Source organism: Sarcophilus harrisii, chromosome 3, assembly GCF_902635505.1.
Source record: "Sarcophilus harrisii chromosome 3, mSarHar1.11, whole genome shotgun sequence".
Taxonomy (NCBI): domain Eukaryota; kingdom Metazoa; phylum Chordata; class Mammalia; order Dasyuromorphia; family Dasyuridae; genus Sarcophilus; species Sarcophilus harrisii.
In genome coordinates, this window is record NC_045428.1 from 534,829,646 (window position 1) to 534,857,238 (window position 27,593).

Sequence of the window (27,593 nt, forward strand, 5' to 3'; positions counted from 1 at the left end):
TATGAGAAAGTCACTTAATTTCTCTGAGTCTCAATTTTTTTACCTGCAAAATAGAGCATATTCATGCTAATATTGCCCATTTCGTGAACTTCCTTTAATAAAGCAGACTATAACCTATAAAGCACTAATGCATGTTAATGTACTGCCATGATCTTTCATCAGACTTAGCCTGCACTAGACACTCTCTAGGTTTATAAAGATGATGTCAATATAGCTGACTCTTCACTTGGTCTGTACATGGTCTTAGATTCTACATTTGTTATCAAAGGACAAGTTCCTCTCAATTCAGAAAGAATTCATGAGTAGGCTGGCTGCTGGGAGATAGATAAGGTATCAAGACTCAACATCTTTCTACCAATTTGTGAAAGGAAAACAATTCTATAAAGGAGGAAGTTCTTAGACTATAAAATTAAGGATTTCTCAAGTAATGATTTACTGTTTTTATTATTATTGTTATTATATGTAAGAAATCCTCAATATTAGTTTTTGATGTTTTTCTTTTCTTTTTCTCCAGAGAGTTGGAAGAAAGGGAAATAAAGATGGGGACCCATGGGCAGAAGAAAAATTAAAGAATAAAGAAAGGGAATACATAAATGATAACAATTCAAATTTAAATAACATTCCAAAGCTTACAGAGAACTTGCTCAACAATTCTATGAGTCAAAAAGCACACATATTATTATTATTCCTATTTTACAAATTATTATCTATAAAGACTACCTCCTAAGGAAATCCATTCAACTGATGGACAGTCTGACCATTAGATATAACTTATAAACAAACACAATTTGTTACCAAAATGCCTAATGTTGTCCTCTGGTCATCAAACTTCTTCCATACAACAAATTTTCCAAGTGCTGAAAAAAGTGATCTTATCCTCCCTCAGGAATAGTATTTACAAAGGAAAAAAAAAGTATAATGGAAAAAACAGACAGAAGAAAAACTTTAAAGAGTGAGAAAATTATCACTAAGTACCTAAACTTTGACTTTTTGTTTTCATTGATTACTGATATAATTTTGCTCAAACTTGTGTTTGTGATTCTTTGAACTTTTAAAATGTATGCTGTGTTTAACTTATGTTTCTTTAAATAAGGTACTTTTCAGTCTTAGAAAAGGCAGGAACAGAGTGTTGTAATAAATAGGTTAGAGCATTATAGAAACCTGAATAAAGGAGTTTCCCTTCCAGAGGAATGGGAGCCTCTCTGGTGATTCTGATGCCATGTTGCCTACCCAACATGCATTTTCTTCACTATGTATTTGTGCCTTTCAAAAAATGGCACAATATTCCATCTTTGAACTTATGACAGAAAACAGGCCAGTAACCCAACAAGCATTTATTAAACTTGTTGTCAGTTTGGCTTATTGTGTGCCCACCATTATGCTGAGTCCTGGGGATAAAGTTACAAGTAAAAAGAAAAATACTACCTGCCCTCAAGTAGTTTACATTCTAAAGTGAAAATACAAAACACAAATTACTTGGGTTGAGATGGCAGCTGAGGCATGGTGGCCAAACCACAAAGTCAGGACTAAATCTGAAATAGGAATGGAATATGGCAGGCCTAGGCCCACCCCCTAAATGGAGATCCAGGAGGACCTCACTAATGGGCCAAAGAAGCCAACATGATTGAGAGTGGTTTCAGATTAGGCAGCAGTTGAGGCAGAGTAACAAAATCTAAAAAATTAAAAGCAAGGCTGGGAGAATAAACCTCTGAAGCAGCAAAGGGTCCATAAGGACAGTAATACTTAATTCTCCAGACTCATCATATCCCAAACTCTAGGAATGATATTTTAAATTGATCTCTTTTACTTTGAACTCTTTGGAATCCATAATCCTACAGAATAAAGAACAAATCATACTATACAAGATATCTACCTCCCCAAAGTTCAGGAACTCTTAAAATGAAATGGTCTCTTTCTACCAAAGTTCTTATCATTCACATTTCACTAAACAGTTCTTTTGTTTAAGTTGAAAGCAGGATCATAATAGCTGTTTTTGTTACATTATCTACCTTGTGAAGAGTGAAATTAACCAAAAGGCAAAGACAAAAATGCTTTTTTCAGACCACAAAGACCATCAAAATCTTATAGGATTACAGGAGTTAATTGGGCTTATATCCCAAAGAGATATTAAAGAAGGGAAAGGGACCCACATGTGCAAAAATGTTTATGGCAGCCCTTTTTATAGTGGCCAGAAACAGAAAATTGAATGGATGCCCATCAATTGGAGAATGGATGAATAAATTGTGGTATATAAATGCTATGGAATATTATTGTTCTATAAGAAATGACCAGCTGGATGAATACAGAGAGGCTTGGAGAGACTTACATGAACTGATGCTAAGTGAAATGGGCAGAACCAGGAGATCATTATACACTTCAATAACAATACTGTATGAGAATCAGTTCTGATGGACATGGCTCTCTTCAACAATGAGAGGATCCAAATCAGTTCCAACTGATCAGTATGAACAGAACCACATATGTACAGCAAAAGAACACTGGGAAATGAGTGTGGACCACAACATAGCATATGCTCTTTCTGTTATTGTTTGCTTGCGCCTTTGTTTTTCTTCCTCAGGTTATTTTTACCTTCTTTCTAAATTTGATTTTTCTTGTGCAGCAAGATAACTGTAGTAATATGTATACATATATTGTATTTAACATATACTTAACATACTTAACATATATGGGACTACCTGCCATCTAGGGGTGGGGGATGGAAGGAAAGAGGGGAAAAGTTGGAACAGAAGTTTTTGCAAGGGTTAATGTTGAAAAATTACCCACACATATGTTCTGTCAATAAAAAGCTATAATTAAAAAAAAAAGGATTATGGGAGTTAGGGATATTGAAACACATTATAGTATGAAGGTCTGGTCTGGGACTCAAGAAAATTAGTCTTCAGATCCTGAATCTGACACTCACTGCCTATGTGATCATGTGAAAACTGAACCTCAGTTTTCTCATCTGTAAAATGAGGGGTTGCCTTTAATGCCCCTTCTCACCATATATCTAAGATCCCATAATTATGTAGTCCAACCTCCTTGTTGTACAGATAAGTATACTTCCTTCTTTACTAGGAAAGAGTGGCAGGATCCAAACTCAGGTCTTCTGACACCAAATCTAATGCCCTTTCTATTATTCTCATTTCCTCTTTAGCAGATGTCCAAATGGTTAATGAAGTCCCAAGACTCAAGTATATTCTATGTCACTATCAGTTTGGTGACACATTTGTAAGTCATTCCTTAGACAATTCTTCATGGCAGGACACCATAATTCTAGTCTTAACCCATTACTGGTGTTCTTGATCAGTCTGTGGGTCCTCACCCAAGTATATGTGAGCATACATCTCACCTCATGGTCATGTGCTCTCAAGCATTTATCTTCCTGATTTATGATGGCATCTGATTTTTCTTTTCCATTTAAAAGCAGAATATCCTTCTACCAGCACATTAATCACAAGAAATATAGGGATCACAGTGACTTGAGAGCTATTTCCAAAGGCAAGTTAGAAATAAAGCTCTATTTTTCATACTGTCTGTGAGATCCTAACCTCTTAGGATGCTATACAACTTTTTAAGTTGCAGAGAAAATTGCTGACCCGTTTTGGCAGAAAGAATGTCCCAATCTATGAGTGCTCTATGAAATCACTTTTCCAGTCCTTTTCCTAATGTTTCACATACCAACCAATCTCGGTGATAACTATGATGTTGAATTTACTTGTTCTTAGCAAGATATCTAGCTGACTGTATTTCTTTGCCATTCTCTGTGCATCGGTATCTGATCTCACAAATATTGATTCTCTATCACTTCCTCTTATGAATTATGATTCTCAAGTGCTATTCTTTTCTTTAGGTCAGAAGTTCTTAACCTGGACTCCATGAACCTGGATTTTCTTTAATATTTTTCTAACTGCAATTCAATATAAATACTTTCCTTTTTAATCCTGTTTATTTTATACATTTAAAATATATTATGAGGAGTCCATAAGTTCCACTAGATTATCAAGGAGGTCCAAAATGAAGAAAAAAAATTCTAAGCAAAACCTCCTGTTCTCTGTAGATTTCATTTAATTGTTATATCTAAGATCTTTTCACAACCTTCTCTTCTTTTTCAGCTTAAAATGAAAGTATGACATATATTTTGACTACATTGCTTTTATTTTCTGCTAACAAAGAGATTCAAGAATAGGAAGGAGACATTCTGTACTGATAGGTCTGAGAAGAATGAGAAAAGAAAAGTCTGAGAGACAGAGAGCAGCCTGAAAAAATGTGGGAAGGGGAGAAAGATATAGAGGCAAAAATGCAGAGAAAGACAGAGCCAGAGGAATCAGAGACAGATAGGGGAAGAGATTTGTAGAAATAGAGAATCTGTCTGAGGTACAGAGAGAAGGAAATACTCAACACCTCAGGAAGGGTGGGCAAAGAGGAGGAGGAAATTAGAATATAGTGAGAAGGAAGACTCGGTAAATGAGACTTAGTAAGTGAAAAGAAGTAGAAAATACTGACCCTACAATGGTATTTCTCTGAGGCCATTTAATTCAGGATTCTGTCTTTTGACAGGATTGTTGTTTCTTGGTGAGATATGAATGTATCTAATCTTTCAAAACCTCCAGAACTGGAAATTCTGTGATCACTTTCCATGACTGATGTGCTACAACTCTTAGGGGAAACATAGCAGTAATGGGTTCTCCTGAACTTAGGATGCTTTCCTTCTAACAATCAATCTGATTCTAAAGTTCTCTGGCCTTAGGATAGTCCTACAAACATAGCTGACTGTCAAATAGATAATCTGCTGGGCATTGTGTTATGCCCTGAATAAAATTATTATGGCCACCTCCCTCCCCACCTTGCCACTAAGATTAGAGGAATTGTGTCAGAAAAAACTTGACATACCCTTGAGTCGTAAACTCCAGGTGCTTTATCTCAATCCTTGCTGGGATAATTCCCAATCCTTTTGAGTATTGCCTCACTGTCTCTCGCCCTCAATCTTCTTATTTTAACCCTATCCTGTCAAGATTAAATTATGATCCTTTCCTGGAATCATGGCTTGTCTACCCACCCAGTGTCCTTGCCCCCTTTATCTGCCTTTGTTCCCCCTATAAGATTGTATACTCAGGTTATGTATTCTGTTTTCTAACCCTAAGTAGGTAAAACTCTATATAAGTTCCCAACCTCAGTTTCTCTGGGCAGAATCATTTTGAACATGAGTTCAATTCAGTCAGCTAGCCCCAAACTCTCCACATTAAAAAATTAAAAACCAAATCTCTATCTTGCCTCAATTTCTCTGGCATTACAAGTGATAACCAAATTCCTGAGACAATAGTGAATGGTCTACTCCTCATTTCTACTTCTAGGCCATAAAATTAGCATATCAATGACGTGAAGAACTGGATAAATTTGTCTTCTAGTCCTTTTGGAACTTAGCCCACTTCACTTGGCATTACAATGACTATAAACTTTGCACCTTGACTTGGAGATGGGTTCAGGCCTGCCAAATCTTTTGAGACACCTTTCTACACCAATCTGTCACTCCAACCTTTTAGGGTCTCCCTTCTGAATCTCCGCAATGATCACCATCAGTATCTCACTCAGTTATTGAGCTACGGGATTTCTCTTTGAAATGTCTTATATCTCTTTCAATGTAGCTTCAGACCTTTCTCTTGTGTTCTATTTTTGAAATTCGCTATGTGGAATTTAAAAATAGTAGAAAGACTGCTAGATATATAGTTAAGAGTCTCTATTTCCAGGCTCCATTACTGAAAAGCATGAAGACAAATCTTTCATGTAAAAGATTTGAATCAAAAAGGGTTACCTAGTAATTGACCTCCTTGACTCAAAGTACTGTATTGAAGATCAAGTGAATTTGTGGAAGAAAGGTATAGTGATGAACACCTACAGGTCTTGATACTGAAGAAGCTGAAACTGGTGGATCACTTAAGTTTGGGAATTCTGAGATGCGGTACAATTGAAGCCCATCAAGTACCATATATTTGAACAATATATGAACTTTTCCAGATAAGAGGACAACAGGTTATATGAGAAGGGGTAAACTAACTCAGATCTGAAATGAAGCTTAGCAATGGGGTGGGGCCAATGACAGGGTCTGGACAAGCAGATCCAGTCTCAAAAATTGATTGAATAATAAGAAAAATAAAAGTCTTTGAAAAGGGGTAGCTAGGTTGTACAGGGGCTGCATCAGCCCTGAAGTCAGGATCTGATTTCAAATCCGACCTCAGACACTTAACCCTTCCTAACTGTGGGACCCTGGGCAAGACAGTTAACACCAAATGCCTCAACAAAAAAATAAAAATAAAAAAATAAAAGTTTTTGAAAAGTAAAAACAGATTGAAAAAATGTAAGTAATAGGTATTGTTAATACTTAATATTCTTCCTCTTCTATTCCCTCCTATTCCCTTAACTCAATAATTCAAGATTCTGTTCGAGCTATTAGAGATTATCTTCTGGCAGAGCTGAACTCCACCCCAGTCCCTATACTCTTCATATTTACTCACCTGCTTTCTTTATCAGCTGGGCTTCCTCTGCCCACATCTGCAGAACCCCAGACCTATCCTCTGCCTATCTAGTACCCCAATCTTTTTCCCTAGAGTGGTTGATAGCCTTTGGGTCACCCCCTGCTACTGAGATATTTATAGTAACTGCACAAACAATGCCTCTGGGACTTCAGGCTAAGGCTTAGTAGTGACTCTTAAGGGACTCCTATATTCATAGGAAGCTTTTGAACTCACAGATTTTGGGGGTTTGGGGGGGTCAGTGCTCTTCCCTCCTTTCTCTCCTTCCTTGCCCAAATGGATGAAGATTTTTAAGTTTTACTGCAAAGAGATCTTAGAAATCAATTAGTCTAATTCTCATATTTTAAAGAAAGGAAATGAGATGTGATGATAATTAACATTTATATAAGCCTTTAATATTTACACAGCCTTTCAAATGAATTTTCTTTTTTGAGCCTCTCAACAAAACTTTGGGTTCACAAGTCAAGTCAATAAGCATTTATTTAGTGCCACTGTATGCCAGGCATTATGTTAAGCCCTGGGGGATACAAAAAAAAAAAGGTTAAAAAAATAGCTCTTACTCTCAGAAATCTCACAGTCTAATGAGGAAGATAATATGCAAATAAAAATGTACAAACAAAATACAGTAATTCTGGTAATATAATAATAATAATAATAATAAATATAATAAATAAAGGGAGTAGTCTCATAGGGAAGATATTCAGGTTAAAAAGGACCCAGGAAGGGGCAGAGCAAAAGAGTAGAGTAGAGGAAGGAATCCAGCTAAACTCTTATCAATCACCTCCAGGGCACAGTAACAGCAATATTGTAATGATCAACTGTGAAAGATTTAGTTATTCTAATAGATACCATGATCTAAGAGAGGTCCAAAGGATTCATGAGGAAAAATGTTATCCCCCTCAAGAAAATGAACTGATGGACTCAGAGTACAAATTGAAATATAATTTTTTCACTTTTTTTTTTTTTGCTTTTTTTGTAGCATAGCTAATATGGAAAATATTTTGCCTTATTTTACATGTATAATTTAAATCATATTGCTTGTCTTCTTAGTGGGTGAGGGAAGAAAGGATGATTCTGGAACTCAAAATTTAGAAGGTCATTTAAAATAAATAAATAATGTAAAAGGACTCAGGAAAAGCTTTTTATAGAAGGTGGGATTTTGACTGAAACTTAAGGAAAATTAGGTTAAGATAAAAGATAGAAATGAGGAGGGAGAGTCCCAGCCCTGATCACTGAGGTGATCAAAATGTCTGGAATGGGAAGATAGTGTCTTGTGAAAAAGAACAGCAAAGAGGCCAGTGTCACTGGATAAAATACAGTATGTGAAAGGGAGTGAAGTGTAAAAAGACTGGAAAAGTAGGAAGGAACCAGCTCATGAAGGGTTTTAAAAGTTAAACAAAGTGTTTTATATATCCTGGGGGTTAAAAGGATTCACTGGAATTTATTGAATAGGGGAAGGATATGATCAATCATTATTTTAGGAAAATAACTTTGATAACTGAATGGAGATTGGATTGTAGTGGAGAGATACTTGAGGCAGAAAGGAAGGGCAGGAAGAGGGTGACAGAGAGAGAGATAGCCTGAGAGAGACAGAGAGAAGATGCATAATGCTCAAGAAGCTTCTGGGTTTTCCTATTGCCATGTAAAAAGTCCAGATGACTTTTCCAGACAAAGGTCATATTACTTTCCCATATAAACTCCTTGAAGGAAGGAATTTGTTTAATTTTTGTCTGTACGTGTATTGTCTATAAGAATTTTTAACATATTAAAAGTTAGGAAGAACTTAATTCAAATTCAGCATTTACTAGCTTGCTGATGTTGCGTAAGTAATTTAATCTCCATTTCCTCAAATTTAAAATGGGAATGATAATAATATTCTTTTTCTCTCAGGATGTTATGAAGAACAAATGAGATATTTGTAAAATGCTTAACATACAATAGTCATTTAGTAAATGCTTATATACTTTCTCTTCCTTTCCTATAAATAGATGCTTGATAAATTGAATCTATCAGGAAATAAATTCCTTAAGGGTAGAGTCTATGTTTTATTTGGCATAACAGATATAGCACTGGAACTGGAGTTAAGAACAAAAAGCAGAGTTCAAATCTAATCTCAGACACCCCTGGACAGCTCATTTAATCTCTATGTACCTTAGTTTTCTCATCTGTATAAATGGAATCAATTAACTCTTGTTGTGCCACAGTTCTCTTTTAATTGGTCCTGCCTCAGTTTCCCTAAATTGTTCTGCCTCTATCCCCTTGGTTGCAAACCCCACCTCTGGTTCATTAAGACTGATATAACTCAAGGCTCTAAATTTATAAATTGTCAATGTGTAAACTCAAAAAAGGGGAGTCCAGACTGTGTGTCTCTAGTCAGATACTTTCTTACTTCCCAGTTTGTTAGAATCTATGGTCCTACCCCCTCCCCCAACCTGTCAGAACAGAATTGATAGATCCTGCCTGAAGATTTCCTCTCACCAGAGTTTGGACTCCACCCCCCTGTCTTTGTTTAGCTACATTGAGAACTCACATTGGCTGCTGGATGCTGGATGTTGGAATCTTGGAGATGATAGTCTCATTCAGGCCTGGGACCAAACCATGGATCCATTTGGATCCATGGATTCAATCTCTCCCTTTCAAATAAATTATTTAAAAAACTCTCTAATCTCTATCCTACCTCAGTTTCTCTGGCATTACACTCTAAGGTCTCATTCAGCTCTAATTCTGTAATCCAAGATTGTTTGGATTCTTAAGGCTTAGTATAGCATAAGTACTTAGGTATTTGGAGCTGAATACAATTTTATTGAATCTAAATGAACTTATTTCAATTTGTACAATTCTCCATCCTTCAGAAAAGTTTTACATAATTGTTGTTCAGTTGTTTTTCAGTCATGCGTTTTCTTGCCAAACATTTTGGAGTAGTGTGACATTTTCTTCTCCTCCTCATTTTGCAGATGAGGAAATTGAGGCAAACAAGAAATGACAGCTTTAAGCGTCTGAGGATGGATTTGAACTCAGGATTTCCTGACTCCAGGCCGGACATTCTACTCTGTATCCATCCACTGATGATGATGATGATAGTGTCTGACCAATATTAACGATGAAGATAGGGAAAACTCAGATTAGTACAGGCCTGCCAAGGACCCTTTCTTTTGTTGGCTTCTTACTAAAGTCTCTGTCCTTTTCCTCTGTCTCCTCTCTCTCATTATACTCTCTCCATTGTTGACCATGCCTATTTATATAACTTGAGTGATCACTTCCATGTTGATAAATCTCATAGAAACACCTCTACCCTAAATTGCTCCTATAAATTCTTACACCACAATTCCAATGACCTAAAGAACATTCTTACCTACTTATCCCATAGTGATTTCAAATTCCATATTTACAAAAAACATGCCATTATCATCCCTGACTTCCTAACCCCCAAAACACCAAAATAAAAGACCCCTGCCACTCTTCCTAATTGATTCATGTATTGATGATACTATCAACTTCCTAGACTTCCAGCCTCTATGCCTCATGATCCTCTTCAATTTTTCATGTCTAATCAATGTCCTAGATCAGTGCTTTTACCACTATAATATTTTTAATCTACTCTCTTTTCTCCACTTATTCAGTCACTACCTTAAAACACGCCTTTCTCACATATGTCTTGGACTATTGAAATCACTGTATTCTAGATTCAAAAGCTGCATAGAAGTCTTCAGAGTATAGTTCATGTATCATCGCCTCCTTTTAAAGTAATAATATTAAATAAATCATTGCTGGAATACAGGATACTTCTGAAGAGTCTTCAGCATTTTGCCCATGGCACGTTCTAAGTCCCTCATTGGAGTTTCCCCAAAGAGACCACCTTGAGGATGGCTCGGCGGATTTGCTGGGTCTTGACACTGTAGATCACAGGGTTCATCAAGGGTGGGAAGAGCACTGAGACTGTGCCCATCAGCACATGCACAATGGGAGAAGCACGGCGCCCAAAGCGGTGAACTATGGACAAGCCGAGCACAGGCACATAGAAGCACAGCACGGCCAGGATGTGGGACACACATGTGTTAAGGGCTTTGAGTCTCTCCTTGGCAGAGGCGATGGAGAGCACAGTGCAGAGGATAACGGTGTAGGAGACCAGGATAAAGAGCACATCAGAGCCCATGGCCAACATGATAAGGCACAGGCCGTAGATGCTATTGAAGCGTGTGTCAGAGCAGGCCAGCCGGATCATGTCCTGGTGTACACAATAGGCATGAGAGAGGGCCCCAGGGTGACAATACTGGAAAGTGAACAAGTGGAGTGAGGGGGCTGCTGTGATAGCAGCACTCCTCAAACCCAGCACTGCCCCAGCCAGGGCCACACGGGGGCCAGAGAGGATGCTGGAATAGCGCAGTGGGAAGCGAATGGCCACCAGGCGGTCCAGGGCCATGGCAAAGAGGACAGCAGACTCCATAAAGGAGAAGGAATGGAGGAAATGCTGCTGGAGAATGCAGGACACCAGCCCAATGGCCCGTGCATCAAACCACAGCACACCCAGCACGGTGGGCAGAGTCGACATGCACAGACCCAAGTCTGTCACTGCCAGAATCGCCAGGAAGTAGTACATGGGCTGGTGCAGGGAGTTCTCAGTGCGCACTAGGTGGTGATGTTGCCCAGGACAGCCACTAGGTAGCCTGCAAAGATGGGCAGAGAGATCCAGCAGTGAGCCCACTCCAGACCTGGGAAACCAGTCAGCAAAAAGGTGGTAAAGCTGAAATTGGTCCTGGGCAGGTTAGGCATCCTTGGAAATTCTTCCTGGGACAAATTGGTATGGAGTAGTTAATAAAATAAAATTTTTTAAAAGACCAGTCTCTCCCATTAATCCCAAACCATCACTTACCTTCTGGTTACCTTGGCAACAGGATGAATACCCATAATCATTGCTTTTAGCAGAGGCTTCACTCAAAGTCTTCATACTTCCCCTTCCCCTTCTCAATTCTACCGTCCCTTTTTTTAATCCCTGATCAATGCTTAAGGCTGGATCTTGCCTCCATGGTGAATTTTCTCTGCTATTATTCCCAAACTGCATTGCTGCTGCAGATAAGTATAGAACTGGGATGATATGACCTTTATTACATCTATTTTTATGTATTCTCCAATGAGCATTCCCTGCTTCTCAGAAATTCTAATATCTTTGACTCATTATCCTATTAAAAATTTAAAAAAACTATGCAGGTTGCTCCTTAAAAGTCCAGATACACCTAATTCTTTGTAAATGAGCGCCCATGCAAAAATCATCTACAATGAGCTCCTTCATCCATTTAGTACCAATCAGTATTTCCTCTTGAGTAATTCATTGTAAAGTTCTTGACTTCAGTTATTTTATTTGTAAAATGAGGTAGCTAAATAGTGATTTCTAATGTCCCTTCTAGCTCTAAATTTCTAAGTTTCTCCCTTTAAAAAATATCAGAAATTAACTAAACTTTTTTTGGTGGGTTGTGGGAAAGGAAGAAGTGTTTGTATCTGTTGGGAAGTATTAAGAAATGTCAAAAAATGCATCATTATGTTTTTAATATTTAATTTCAAGCAGAGGCCATTTCTAACTAAACATTGTTGTTTGTCCTGTGTTTTTGAAGAGGACTGTGACATCTGGGAGATAATACCTTGACATGCAAGTGAATGGATTTAAGTCAGGATGGACTTTGCAAAATCACTAGCCTCAATTTCTCCTCCAGAGCCATCTGGATCCAGAAGCAAGGTAGATTGCTATGACTAGAGATGGCATGCAGTAGGAGATCTTGGCTTTTTTAAAACTAAGGATTTTAATAGTTCTAGATAAGAATTGAGATAAAGAATGACCTCTTATAAAATCAAAATAAGGGGGGGGGGGAAATCATCCAATCTGAGAGGGGAATCATCCATTTCTGCTAAGTGAAAAGAGCAGAACCAGGAGATTGGATTGTACACAGCAATAACAATATTATCCAATGATCAATTCTGATGGTCGTGATTATTTCCAACAATGTAATGATTGAGGCTAGTTTCAATGACCTTGTGATGAATAAAGCAGTGTGGACGGCTACACTCAGAAAGAGGACTGTGGGAACTGAGTGTGGATCACAACTTAACATTCTCACTTTTTTTGTTGTTGTTTGCTTGCATTTAGCTTTCTTATTTATTTTCTTTCCTTTTTGATCTGATTTTTCTTCTGCAGCAAGATCATTGTATGTTTACATATATTGGATTTAATATATATTTTAATATGTATAACATATATTGGATTGCTTGCCATCTAGGGGTGGAGCTGGGGGAAAGGAGAAGAAAATTTGGAGCTCAGGGCTATGCAAGGGTCAATACTGAAAAATTATCCATGCACATGTTTTAAAAACAAAAAGCTTTAGTAAAAGAAATTTAAATGATTATGGGAAAAAAATTACATTTCTTTGGGTAGAGCACTTACAAGTAAGTTTATGATACCCTATGTGGGGTATCATAAAGGAAGGGAAAGAAAAGTGAAAGAGAAAAAGAAGGAAGGAGGGAGGAAAATAGGAAGGAAAGAAGAATGGAAGGAAAATAAGGAAGGAAGGTAGTAAAGAAGGAAAGAAGAAAAGAAGAAGGAAAGGGAGGCAGAGAGGGAGGGAAGGAGAGAAGAAAGAAAAGAGGGAAGGAGGGAGGGAGGAAGAGAGAGCAAAGGCAGGAGGAAAGGAAGGAAGAGAGGCCATGTTGTTCAACTAAGAGCTCTACTCACATAAATTTTTTGTCTTTCATTCTCAAAGAGAACATGACATCAGTGAAATGATGCCATGACATGCAAGTAAATTGGATATAAGTGAGAATGGGCTGTTCAAAAAGAACAGCCTCAAAGCTATCTGGGTCTAGAGATAAGATATAGTTCAGGATGATTAGAGATAACCCTCCCCTTAATTTTATGGCATACTTCATAAAGTCCTCCAGAACATTTAATGTGATCGGAATTTGATGTTATAATCAATACTTACAACAAAATGAATTTCATACACATAACAATACACATAAATTATTGTTTTGCTAAACAACTTAAGTACAAATATATTAAATACATCATCATCCATGTGCACCCCCTCCTTTTCCCATGTGGGCTAAGGACTTTGGTGTAGCATACATTACCAAAAACAAAAGATCAAACAATGTTTCCAATTGTATTCTCCCCATTACTTCATATCACTCAGATTTCTCATACTCATATTCTTCATTCTGGTCTTAAATGAAGAGATGACCCTTCTCCTTGCAGAGACCAGCCCCTTTAAATGTGCCATTCATTAATCCTATACTATCATAACTCTTTTGTATTCTTCAGAAAATCCCCCCCTTTAAAATCCCTGCTCTCTCTTACCTCTAACATTTCCCTATTTTCTAGCTCCATCTCCCTTACCAATAAGCATGTGTCCTTTAATTTTTTTAATCTCTTTATTCTACGATCCTAGCTAGCTCTTGTCTTATCTATCTGTCCTCATGTTAGCTAAAGAAAGCTGTCTACACTAGATATCTCAATTTCTCCTTTCACTATCAAACTTCCTGCAACCTGGCTTTTGATATCATTCAACTAAAATTATTTTCTCCAAAGTTACTAATGAATTCTTAATTACCAGATCAAATGGCCTTTGCTCAGTTCTCATAATTCTTTTCCTTTCTCTAGCTTTGGGCAGAATTGATCACATTGTGCTATTAGATCCTCTCTCCTCTCTAGGTTTTCATGAAACTATTTAATCTGGTTTCTCCTACTATTTTCCTGATAAAATCCTCATCTCCTTTCCTAGTTCTCTATTAAAAATGGGTGTCCCTCAAGGCTCTATCTAAGACCCATTTCTTATTTCCCTCTATACCTTCCTTGTTGGCTATTTTATTAGCTTCCTTATATTCAATTATCAGCTTATGAAGATGATTCCAAGATGAATACATATGTAGTCCTACCTTTCTCCCATGTAACAGTGATATACAGAAACTGCCTTGGTGACATCACACACTGAATGACCCATATCCATACCAAAGTCAACATATTTCAAAAAATTTTACTTGACTCTCCAATCCCCTCTCCCAATCTACACTATCCCTATCTTCCCTATTACTATCTGGAGCACTATCATTTTCAGTCATTCAGGCTGGAAACCTCATTGTCATCCTATCTTTCATGATCCTACATACCCAATATATTGTAAATTTTATATCAATAGCCTTCTAATTGAACACTATACCTTAAGTCTCCCCTCACTCAATCCATTTTTCACTTAGCAGATAAAGTAAGTTTCATAAAGCATACACCTAATCAGTATAATACTACTTAAAAAACTCAGCTTTATTTTACAAAGACTTATATTTTGTATGTAAAGTTTTTTCCAACTTGACTCCTTCTGCTTTTCCGTCTTCTCTTTGAAAGCAGGTCCTTAATAACTGTTCTCTTCAGTTCTTCCACCCACTGAAGAGCAAAGTTATACAGAAGAAAAAGGCAAGAATTTGTTATTGTTCAAGTCATTTTGGCTCTGTCTGGCTCTTTATGATCCCATTTGGACTTTTCTTTGCAAAAATACTGGAGTAGTTTGCCATTTCCTTCTCTAGCTCATTTTATAGGTGAGGAAACTGAGGCAAATAGAATCAAGTGACTTGCCCAGGGTTATACAGTTACTAAGTGTCTGATACCAATTTTGAATTCTGGCCTTCCTGACTCTAAACCCAGAATTGTGTCCAGAAATTTATTAGATACTTATCTTTCAATTCAGAGAGAGCACCATGATCTCATAGAATTATAGAATTTAGTGATATTAAGACACATATCATATAGAATGCTGGTCTGGAAGTTAAGAAAACTAGTGTTCAAATCCTGTATCTGACACTTATAGTCTGTGTGATCATGGATATGTCACTAAAAGTTATCTTATTTGTCAAATGAGGGGATTGCTTTTAGTCACCTTTCCAGCTATCAATCTAAGAATCTCAACCTACTTATTGTACAGATCAATAAAATAAGGTTCAGAAAAGATAAATTCCTCCTTTACTAGAGAGAGAATCTAAACTCAGATCCTCTGATAATGTTCTTTCTATTATACCCACTCACTGAAGCAGATGTCCAAATTGTCATTCAAGTCCCAAAGTACAAACATATTCTACTTCTATAAAGCTATAAAGTACAAACATATACTATTTCTGCAAAACTTAGTGATCTGCAACAGTTACTCCTCATCCAATTCTTCTGCATGGCAGGACATCCCATTAGTGATGTTCTTGATCAGCCTGTGGGTCCTCACCTAAATGACTAAATATATGCATCTCACCTCAATATTCATATGTACTTAGAGAGATTTCTGATTTATTCTGTCATCTATATTTTTAAACAAGTTGCTGACCAGCATCAACAGAAGAAATGTCCTTCCCTAAGGGTTCTCTATGCCAATAAAATCACTCTTCCAGCCCCTTTCCTAATCATGTCTCACATTCTAATCAGTGTCAGTGATATAACTGTGAGACTGAATTTAACTGCTCTTGGTAAAATATTTAACATACAGTCTAGGAATTTATTTTTACTTGACTATACTTATCTGTAACCTGCTTTGTTTTCTTTCTTTCTCAACTATGGGTAGGCTGGCAAGTAGAAGGGATAGCATGCAGAACTGAAAATAAATAGAATTTAAAAATCTTTATCATAGTTTCTTTCCCATTTTCTGTGCATGCATACATGAATATGTCCTCCCATGAACTTTAATTCTCTTTCTTTCTCCCATCATAGCTTCCTTTACTTGTATTTTTCTATGACAATTAGAGTTTCTTTGGATGAGGTCTATGATCTTATTTTTTTTCTGACAATTATAAGTAACTGATTATATTTTGATGTAATTAGTTTGCAATATTATTTATTTTGACAATCAGTTACTTTTTGCAATCATATTTATTTTATTTTATGCATTTAAAAACATTCTTCTGAGGAACCCATAGGTTTCTTTATACTGACAAAGGAATTCACAATAGAATAAAAAGTATAAGGCAACTTGCTTTAGGCAATAATTACTTGTAACTGAAATCTTTTCTGCTCCTGATCTTTTTTCAGTTTAATTTGAAAGCATGTTATCATCTACTTCTACTTGACTGTTTTCTCTCACTGGTAGTACAGAGATGGGGCAGAAAAAGAGTTACATACTCTGGGATTATGGAGAGGAAAAGCAAAGACCAAGACTTAAATAGCATAGGAGACACTGAGAGACAAAAAAACAAACTGAGGAACAAGAAGTAAGACATTGTTTGGAGAGACAAGCAAGGGAAGACTGAGAAACAGAGAAAGGGAAGGCTAAAAGCTGGAGTGTGCTGATAAATATCAATCCACTCTCAGGTAGGGAAATGTACCCATGACATACTTTTTACTTTAATTTGCATTATTAACATTTTCTCCATCACTTTTTTATGTGATGTCAATCAACAAAACAATAAATCAAGTTTAGATTTAGAGAAGTTGCTGATTTCTGAGGTATGAATGCTTATATACACACACACAAAAAATAACAATCATCTCTCGAGAACCAATTTGAGCTATTCCTTGGCTAAGGAACATAGGCAAGGGAAGCTGGATGATACTGAAAGAATATTGAATGTTTAAGGTTTTGTAAATGAAAAAATACAGAGATAATGGCCATACAATGGTATCTCTCTCCCTGCAGCCATCTTATTCAGTCCCCTGTCAATTGAGAGGATCTTTCCTCTCTGTAAGTAAGCTCTTACTTGGTAAGATCTAAAGTAAAGATCTTACTTTAGATTTGGTAAGATCTAAAAAAGATCTTTAGATACTAAAGATTGGATCAAACTTTCAGTATCCCTCTCTCATCTCCCATGGAGACACCATGGCCACCCTCCATTAGAACCCAATTCTCTCTCAGAAAAATTATTTTTGTTATTTTTTATTTTTATTTTATAAATATCCTACATGTTTCCTGATACAGCTCCAGTCCATTCTCATGTGTTCTGTTCCTTAAATGAAGCCTATAGGATTTGAAAATAGTATTAACAGGATTGGACATACAATCAGAGACCTGAATTTGATCCATGATTCCAGGACTGTTAGTAAATAACTGTGTAACTCTCAATAAATTCCTTCATTTCTTTATTGTTCATTCTCCACATAAGATTCAGAGCAACCTCATCATAAAGACTAGGTGAAAGTAAATCAAAACAGACTGTACAAAAGTGAGAGATAAGTATTACAGTGATCCCAAGTTCTTTCTCACCTGTATCCTCTTCTCTTCCCCAAGTTATTAGAAGAAAATTTCTGTTCCTGTCACCAGTCAGCATCCAAACTTTATCTGAATTGCACACCAAGTCTTACCCTCTCCAAGTGTTCATTTCAGTGTTCACTTACCTGCTGTCTCTGATGGCTGGAGTTCTCCTGCTCACATCTATAGAGTCAGGCCTGTTCTCTGCTTACCTGGTACCTTTAAGGCCCTTGTCCACAATACCCTTGAGTCTGTGGGCCTCCCTCCCTTGCTGTGATATTTATATCATCTCCCATTTCATAGATTGTTACTGGGACTTCAGATTCAGCAGGGATTTCTAAATCACTGATGTAATACTACTTAGGGAGTCCCTGATATCTATCACATGCTTATGAAGCCTATGTCCTCACTTTCCATTCAGGAGATCATAGAAATGCCACATTTTGTTCCTAGGATTTGAAGTGAAAAGATACTTGAAGAATCATCTATTTTAACCCTACCTTTTTATTTTTTCCTTCAATTTTTTAAAATTTTCCTCAGTTACACACAAAAATATTTTTTTTACATTTATTTTTCAAAGTGTGAATTTCAGATTCTCTCCTTTCTTCTCTATCCCATGCCCTCTTATTGAGAAGGCATATTTGAAGTTATGAAAAACATTTCATAAAAATCATGTTGCAAAAGTAGATCTCCACCTCCCAAAAAAACCTTCAAGAAAAATAAAATTTTAAAAAAAGTATGCATCAATCTATATTTAGATCCAATCATGTCTTCTTCTGTAACCTGCCTTTTGAGAGAGTAGGAGCCTGAGAAGCAATGTAGAGAAATGTAGAGTAATTATTTTTATACAGCACTTTAAGTTTTACAAAACCCTTCCAATTCATTTTCTCATTTGAGCTTCAACAATAACTCTATGAACTAGGTATTATCATTATTTCTATTTTTCAAAACAGAACAGTTACTAAATGACTCTGACAGAATTTGAATGCAGGCCTTTTTTTTTTTTACTCAAATCGGGACTTAGTCCACAAAGCTACTTCTCTCGATGAAACAAAAAGGCAACTCACCCAGGAAAGTGGATTGTTGTCTCAAGAAGAAATGCCAGATTTGGTGTCCAAAGATCTTTTTTCAAATTTTGGCTTTGCTACTAACTAGCTGTGTGATAATGGACAAATCAGGATCCTCTGGGCCTTGGTTTCCTTCTCTGTAACATTAGGAGTTTTATTTAATTTTGTTTTGTCTATCTATTTTCCTATCTACTAATTATGGGAACAGGGAACATTACCAGAGATCAAAAAACTTGATTGTTTCAGTATTTTATTTCTTGTCTTCGCAATGAATGAGTAGGAGAAGGATGAGAGAGTGGGACTGAATTTGGAACTGAAAATAAAAATAACATTTAAAATGAAATTATAAACTTCATTTCTCCCCTAGAGCTGAACAAAGTGTTTAGGACACACGTAACAAATAATCGTTTAATTGTGTGGTTCAGAAATGGTGAGGGAGTCACCATTTAATTAAAAAAAAAAAAAAAAAAAAAAAAAAAGGCTGGAGAGATCTCTAGAAGTAAAGCAAAGTTTATTATACATTCTCTTGAGAAGGGCGTCCCATCCATTGAGCAGACAATCAAAGGGAGAAAGAACCATTGAGGGGAGGGTCAACACTTTTAATCCCTAATGCAAATACCCCTACCCACCACTGACCCTCCTCCTTATTGGCTGATGATCTTACATTCTAAATGCGGGAACTACCCAAGAAATTGAACTTGACCAATAAGCACATAGTTGCCCATATTTGACCAAAACAGAGAGACACTGATGTCATAGGAGGATAGTAGGTGGACTTAAGTAAGTATGCCCTTGACTCAATGCTTAAAATCCTTCAGGCCTACTCAAACTCTAAAGAGATGAAACCTTACTTGATTTTCACAACTGTCTTGAAAGATCTCACCTCATCTCATTCAGAATGAATAAATGAAATAAAATTTTAAATGTGGAAATTAGAGAATAGAACTGTGAACCCAAGAAGAATCCAGGCCTGGAACTAAGAATGAACTATGGCTTGGAATCAGAGAGGAAACAAAAGGACAGTTTTTCATCTTTCAAATCTGCCTAACTTTTCCTTAAATTATTTTGTATTTATCATGTATTTTTTTTATTAGCATTACATACTTATATCACTGTTATCAAAATTAAATCAAAAAAGATCTATATAAGGATTCTTGCAGTGACATATTGACAGTTTTTAAAATGTATCTGTATCTACATTCTATTTTATTTATATTTATTTGATTAAATGTTTCCTAATTACTGTTAAAGACCATAACTTAAAAAGGCCATAGTCTCCTATTTTATCCAGGGCCATCTCCAGTCCTCTTGAACTATAATCTGGCCACTGGACTCAGATGGCTCTGGAGGGAAAAGTGAGGCAAGTGAGCTTGCACAGTGCCCCCTCACTGGAATCCAATTCACTTGCATGTCATGTCTTCAACTATTTGATGTCATGATCCCCTTGGAGACAAAGTCAAACAACCACAACATTTTAATCTGGTTCAGGCCACATGTAGGAAAGTTGTAGGGTCACCATATGCCCCTTCCCCCTCAGGCTTTGTGTTTGCCATTTCTGTCATATAGGTTGCCTCTTCCACAGAATGTAAATTCTTAGAGAAGAGATTGTTTCATTTTTGTATTTTTATCCTCAGTGGTTAGCACAGGGTTTAGCTCAGAGAGCACATTTAATAAAGAATTGTTAATTAACTGAAAATGGTGGATCAGGGTCCAGTCTACTCAAAATTTCATATCTATCCAAGGAGTACGGAGCAATAAAATCTCTGATTTGTGGCTCCTTACTTGTTTCCTGCAAAAATTCCATTCTGTCTGATAGACAATATCTTGCTAAAAAAAAAAATAATAAAAAATCCTGTTCTCTAATTGAATGAAAAGATATTCTGGCTTCTCCCTTATCTGTATGTACCTTGGTCTCAGAATGTGGGCTGTTACCCTACTTTTCAGAATATAAAACTCTCCCAAACTTCTTTTAATTTCCAGTCTCTCTCAGAAGTCTTTTGTGAATATAAGACAATCTCTTCGAATTTTTAAACTCAAAAATTCATAGCTGAAACACTGAATAGCTAGAGATATGGGTACTGTAATCCCAATAGCTAGTCACTAAGAAGCAGGGATTCTAGCTGTTCTTTAATTCATATACTGCTTTGGTTTCTGAAGATCTGAGACTCTGTCCCTGTATTAGATGGATTCTTGTTTATGCTACATTGGAATTTGTGCCAGGGAACTTTATCCTCACCCTGATTGATATTTTTCAAAAGAATTCTCCTTCCCCAGGGACACTTTGCCTATATTCTAATTTGGGGCTTACTTAGGTCAAAAGAAGCCCCACCTATGAATTTGTATAGCAGATAGATTAATATGTAAACAGGGTCCTAAGGGTGAGGCTGTCCCCTGAATCTCAGCTCAATCTTTGATAGAACTAAGGAAATAAGCCTGGCTTCTTGTGAGAATAGATGATTTTAAAGAAAGGAAGGGAGTTAGTTCTGACTTAGTGTTTCAGCTTTGTAGGATTTTGTTTTTATCTTCAATCCCTACCTCAGTAATAGAAATACAGTAAATGATGGCTGAATCAAATTGAATTGGAGCTAGTAACAAGAGAGATCTGTGATTCTGAATCAAAATACCTCAGTTTGTCCCAGGAATAGAGAATGCTGTTTGTGAGGCAAGGGCTGCCACTGACAAGATTTTGCCCAACTTGACATTTATTTGATCACAGAAGCCGGCTCCTTTTTGAAATGTTTATGCCGTGGTCAGTTTGTTTTAGTTTGATTTGGATGATCCTGGGAAGAGCTCTGGCTTGAGTCAGTTTTAGCCAGTGTTTCTCACCTGCCCATCACAGGGCCTTAAGTACCCAAGTGATTATATAAATCTTGATTCCTTCTCTTACCTCACTCTACTTACCAGGAAATATTTACAAGTTTATAATGTGAAATTTATTACACATTTAGTTATAAAAGTAACATACAATTAGTCACATTTTTGTTGTTCACTTGTGTCTGCCTCTTCATGATCTCATTTGTGATTTTTTTGGCAGATACTAGCATGGTTTACAATTTCTTTCTCTGGCTCATTTTACAGATAAGGAAACTGAGGTAAATGGGATAAAAGTGACTAACCATAGCTAGTAATTGTCTGAACATAGATTTGAACTCATGTATTCTTAACTTTAGATCTGGTGCTCTATCAACTACATCACTTAACTATCCTAATCATAACTAGAAACTATTTCTACTAATCTTCCCCACCTAAGCCCAAGTCACACAGTTCCACAATCTGTTCCTTTTCCCACTGGCTCCTCATCTTAACGTGAGTCATATCATAGATTTTGAATTATAAGGGACTTTCTAGGCCCTCAAATCTAATCCCCTCATTTTGCACTGAGAGGTTAATTTGCCCAAAGTCACACAGCTAGTAAATGTTTCATGTCAGATTTGAATGAAAATATTTCTAATTTCTAGGCCAACACCCTTTCCACTGGACTACCCCAATGAGCCTTCTACAGTCTAAGAATTCCTGGTTTACTTCATAGCTTAGACTCTTGTCATCAAAACTCAAAGAATGACATATTGCTGGCATTCATTGCTTCATTTCTGTGGCACTCTGATTTGGGAAATCTGAGCTCAGGAACTATTCTGACCACTAAGTTAGAAGTGAACTGGCCTAATAGAAGAGACAAATTTCTTCAATAACCTAGAGAGTTTGGGGGGTGGGTGGTATGCCAGGGAGAAAGACTTAAGCAAATGAGGGGGGAGAAGAAGAGAAGTCCTCTGGGAAAATTTATTAATGTTGTAGAGAAATAAAGAGGGAAGAAAACTGGGTCAAAAATGTACTGTACTAAAGAAGCCCAAAAGGGATCCAAGTCAGAGGGTCTCTGGGTAAAACTTCTTTGAGTTGAAATAACTAGTATCTGTATCTAATGATAGTATCCTGAATGGTGTCTATCCTCATATACTTCTCAAAAATCTGTTCCTTTTGGTCTCTAGTTCTGAAAAACTTTGACTTATATATCATCAAAGACCTACACAGTTCAAATGTTATCTTTTACATAAAGCTTCTAGGAAGGCTTAGCCCAGGAATAATGATCTTCTGTGCTTTGATCTTACATAGCATTTTGTCAACTTTCCCACTCTACTCCCAGTTTCAACTTCACAAGTAATCTTTTAATAATGTGAATACAAATCTTTGCATTAACAGCTGGAATACTAGCTAACAGTAACAGCCAAAACCTCTTGTTCAGAATTGAATTAAACTTAATTGAATTAAAACATTAGGTACAATAAACTTATTCTATATTCCATGCCTTATAAGCTAACATACAAAGACACCTAGATCAGAAATATAGGAGAAATAAATCAAATTCAATATTTCTAGATATATCTTAATGGAAGTAGGAACCATGTTATTATTATTGATACTTCCAAGTTTGAAACAGGTCCATCTGTCTACAGTGAACATATTATATTTTGTTTTATAGTTACCTATGTTAATATCTTACACATCTACTAAATGCTGAGCTCCATGAGAGTAGAAATTGTTCATTTAAAATGTGTTTTTTCCTCAAGATAGAGAACAAAATATAGCTCCCAGCAGACATTTAATAAATATTTGTCAAACTTAATTGAATATAAAAGAAATCATTATCTGCCCCGCTTCCAGGAAGACTTCCATTAACCCCAGTGCCTAGAATTTCATTTTAGTTGTAACATGAGTTTAATAATCGCCCGGCGTATCTCCTTGGTCTTAATGCTATAGATGATGGGGTTGAGCATAGGAGGCACAAATAGGTAGATGTTAGCCATAAGGAGGTGAACAACAGGTGAAGCATGTTTTCCAAAACGGTGTACTAAAGACAGTCCCACCATGGGCACAAAGAAGATCAACACAGCACTGAGATGTGAGGTGCATGTCTGGAAGGCCCGTAGTTGCTCTTCTCGGGAAGCCAGACCCATCACAGTGTGCAGAATGAGTGCATAAGACAAGGCTATGAAAACCAAGTCAAGAACCACAGTGAATACCACCAATGTCAGGCCATACAGATTGTTAAAGGTAGTGTCTGCACAGGCCAGACGGATCACATCTTGGTGTAGACAAAAAGAGTGAGAGAGGATTCTCTGTCCACAGTACGGAAATTTTTGCAGGAGGAGGACAATGGGGAGTAGAGCCACAGGACCCCTGAGAATAATGGCAAGTCCAGCCCGAGTCACTCTCTGGCCTGTGACAATAACTGAGTACCGCAACGGACGACAGATAGCCACAAAACGGTCAAATGACATGACAAGGAGCACAGCAGACTCCATGAAGGAGAAGGAATGGATACAAAACATCTGGAGCTGGCAGGTACCAAAATAGATGTCTTGGGAACCAAACCAGAAGGTGACTAGTGTGGTAGGCAGTGTGGATACTGAGAGGCCAAGGTCATTTAGGGCCAGCAGTGAGAGGAGGTAGTACATGGGTGTATGAAGTTGAGTGTTTGTCTTAATGATGAACAGGATGAAGCAGTTGCCCAAGATGGCCAGCAGATACATAAGACAGAAGGGGATAAGGATCCAATGTTGAATGGTCTCCAAACCAGGGAAACCAATGAGATAGAAAGTAGGGCGGAAATGGGTAACATTGATTGGGGACATAGAATGAGGAATGAAGGAAATTTGGCTTCTTTTCTGGAAAGCAAGCTGAAAAGAAAACCAAATTTCTGGTTATTTATTAACAAGAGACATATCAGAAACGGAACTCATTTTTTGTCTTCATTAAAACTTAGATCATTATCCTCCTTAACATACATTTCACCACAGTCATTACCATCTGCAAGGGAAATGCCATCTGACCACTTATTTCTTTCATCTCCACTCCTTCTTGTAATGTCCGGGCTAGCTTTCTGGAGGTCCTTCAGATGGGTCTTGTCTCAGCAGGATAGACACCATGAGAATGGTCAGGAATAGAGTCTAGAGTCATTATTCTGGCCCAGTCTTGATCTTAGTGGAGGAATGCAGGAGGCAGGAGAGCCACCAGGAGGATGGTCAAAAATAGAATGTCCCATTTCCAGTCCTTCTCAGTCCTTAAATACCCTATTACAATTACATCATTATAGCATACTGATTATGTGTGAACTAGAGAACCATTACATGGCCATGCTAAGTACTAAGTATATGTATACTAGAGATCCATCATCTCATCAATTCCATTGAGTTAACAACTTGTTGTAAGTATCCTTGTTTCAAGTATACTTCTCCAGAAATATAGCCCTCAACATCTTTTTTACCTATGATCTCTGTGAATTGTCTGAGTATTACAAGACTCATCACTAGTCCATTGGATACTAATAACAGTAAAATACTGTTGCTATATGTACTGGAGTAGATTTGAACTATGTTACTTTTTGTAGACAAGAGTTTCAAAGTCTAACTTAAAGTTTCCTAAGTAGATTCAATTTCTTCTTGAATTTGTACAAAAAAAAAAAAAAAAAGTAAAATCATTAAGGTGATAGCTATGTGATAGGGAATTGGGGGTGAGAAATTTAAGTAAGAAGAAAAGAACACTTTTTCCCATTTCACTCTTTCTTCCCCTCCTCCCCCAAATCATCTCTGATAACTCTAAAAGTTCTGAATCTCTACATATCTCAATGTAAAGGTCATTTTGGGTTTAGGAAATTCTGCTAAAGTCTTATACACTAATGTCTGGTCTTTATATGTTGACACAAAATCAGAGTGTATCTCGGAGCTTTTTAAACATTACCATTCACAATCTCTTTTGGCCCCATAAATTTTTACTTGACTCCAAATATATAAACATATAAAACATATTGCAAATCAAACATTCACTGATAATAAATCATAATTTTGTGACTTCCACATTGTTATAACATGCCATATGGGGTTGTGAATCATACTTTAAGAAGCTGGAGACTGTCTAGTAATAATGGTATGTACTTATTTATTGTATATATTGTGTCCCCCATTAGAATGTTGCCTCCTTGAGGGCAGAAAAAAATTCTTGCTTTTTTTATTCCCAGCACTGAATATAGTGCTTGGTGCATACAATGTGCTTGCTAAATACTCGTTGATTGAGGAGTTGATTATGCTGATAGAGTGCTTTGAGGTTTGTACACATTGCTTTTTCAAACTTTTTTTTTTTAATTCCTTTTTGAAATTCCCACAGATTCTCCTCCTTCTACCCTCTCAACTAAGGATTTTGCCTGATATTTTACTGAAAAAAATTAGGCAATTCCCCCACAGTTCCCTTTTTTCCCATGTTCTTCATCTTACATCACTCAGATGCTTCTGCCACTGAATGTCCTCATGCATTCTACTATCACATGAGGAGCCTGCATTTCTCCTTGCTAAGGCAAAACAATCTGCATGTAATCTCTTGCCAAACCAACTTCTCCAGCAGCTTGCTCCCTCTATTATCCCCCTCTTCACTTATTTGTCTTCAACATCTTTGAATGGGACTGATTAGATGAAGCTTTCTCAATTTGAAACTAGGTAAGTCACATGATCCCTATTCCAGAGCTGGGAAATCAAGCCTTTGAGTCTGGGTCCAAGAAGGACCCTGAGAAGTTACATGATCTCTAAAAGGTCAGATCCTAAGTTTCAGGAAGTGACAGGAAGTTACAGGAAGTGACATGACCTGTGGGAAGTAGACAACATTAGTGACCATTGGTCATGGGTGATTGTGTACTTTTAGTCTATTTAATGAAAAGCCTTGAGTCTTTTCCTATTTAACTGGGTATTCCACTTCTGGCTGATCAGGTTCCAGGAGTACATGGTGGGAGATGGGATGGCTCCCAGGTGTGTGTCTGGCCCTCTCCCTGAAAGAAGATGTCTCTGATTAGTTAATTTGGGAAAGGGATCTAGCATCTATCCCACACATCTCTCTTTCTACTAGCTACTTCCCTACTTCTCACAAACATGCTCTTGTCTCTCTGCCTCCCTTTCAAACAAACCTCATTTGATCTTTTTAATCCCATTAACTATTGTCCCATTTCTCCTTTTCCTTTTGTGGCTAAACTCCTTGAGAAGACCATCTATAATAGATGGTTTCACTTCCTTTCATTCTTTTTAATTCTCTACAATCTGGTTTTCAACTCTTAACTTTTTTCTCCAAAGTTACTAATGAGCTCTTAATTGCCAAATTCAATGTCCTTTTCCCAATCTCTATCTTTCTACATTGCTCTGTAGTCTTTGAAACTCACATAATCACTTCTCCATCCAAATGTAGGATTTTAAAAATTATTTTGTTGTTCTTTATTATTTAGTGTCTCTGCCTGAACAAGGAAATATGGAAGGAAGGAGAGGGGGAGCCATGGGGATTCCATATATTCCATTTAGGCAAGAAAAAGTCGTGTGTAACAGAAAGGAAGAAAAGAAGAGAATGGAGAGACATATGAGAGCTGCTAGGTGGCATGATATAGTGGGAAGACTCTAGAATGGGAGATCCTAGGTTACAAATCTCCTCTCTAACATGTATTTTATTTAGGACTTTGGACAAGTTATAGAAATTTTTCTATGCCTTGTTTTCCACATTTATAAAATGAAGAAGTTAGACTAGATAGCTTATGAGGTTCTTTCTAGCATTATGATCCTATGGAAGCCCAAGACGTTCCCTTGGATGTTCCAAGATGTCTGGGGTCCCATAAAATTCCTTAGGCTGCAGTGTGGTAATTATGCTCCAACTCTCTTCCTCTTCTTGTTTCTACCTCTATTTCTGTCATATAATCATAAATGTCAGAATCTAAGTAGTCCTTAGAGGTTAGAAAGTCTTATCCTCTTATTCTGCAAAAAAAAAGAAAGGAAAGAAGG

General features: G+C 36.9%; 2 protein-coding genes across 2 annotated transcripts; both read right to left on the minus strand.

The window, feature by feature from the left end:
* Window positions 1–9,333: 9,333 nt before the first annotated feature.
* LOC100927075 (olfactory receptor 51L1-like) lies at window positions 9,334–11,300 on the minus strand. Its single transcript, XM_012545457.2, is given in 2 exon segments — window positions 9,334–11,165; window positions 11,168–11,300. Coding segments are annotated over 2 exon segments (939 nt in total). The 3' UTR covers window positions 9,334–10,359.
* Window positions 11,301–23,483: 12,183 nt separating this feature from the next.
* On the minus strand, window positions 23,484–24,422 carry LOC100932951 (olfactory receptor 51M1). Its single transcript, XM_003764787.1, has one exon. It carries the CDS (start codon window positions 24,420–24,422, stop codon window positions 23,484–23,486), a length of 939 nt encoding a protein of 312 aa, XP_003764835.1.
* Between the last annotated feature and the right edge of the window lie 3,171 nt (window positions 24,423–27,593).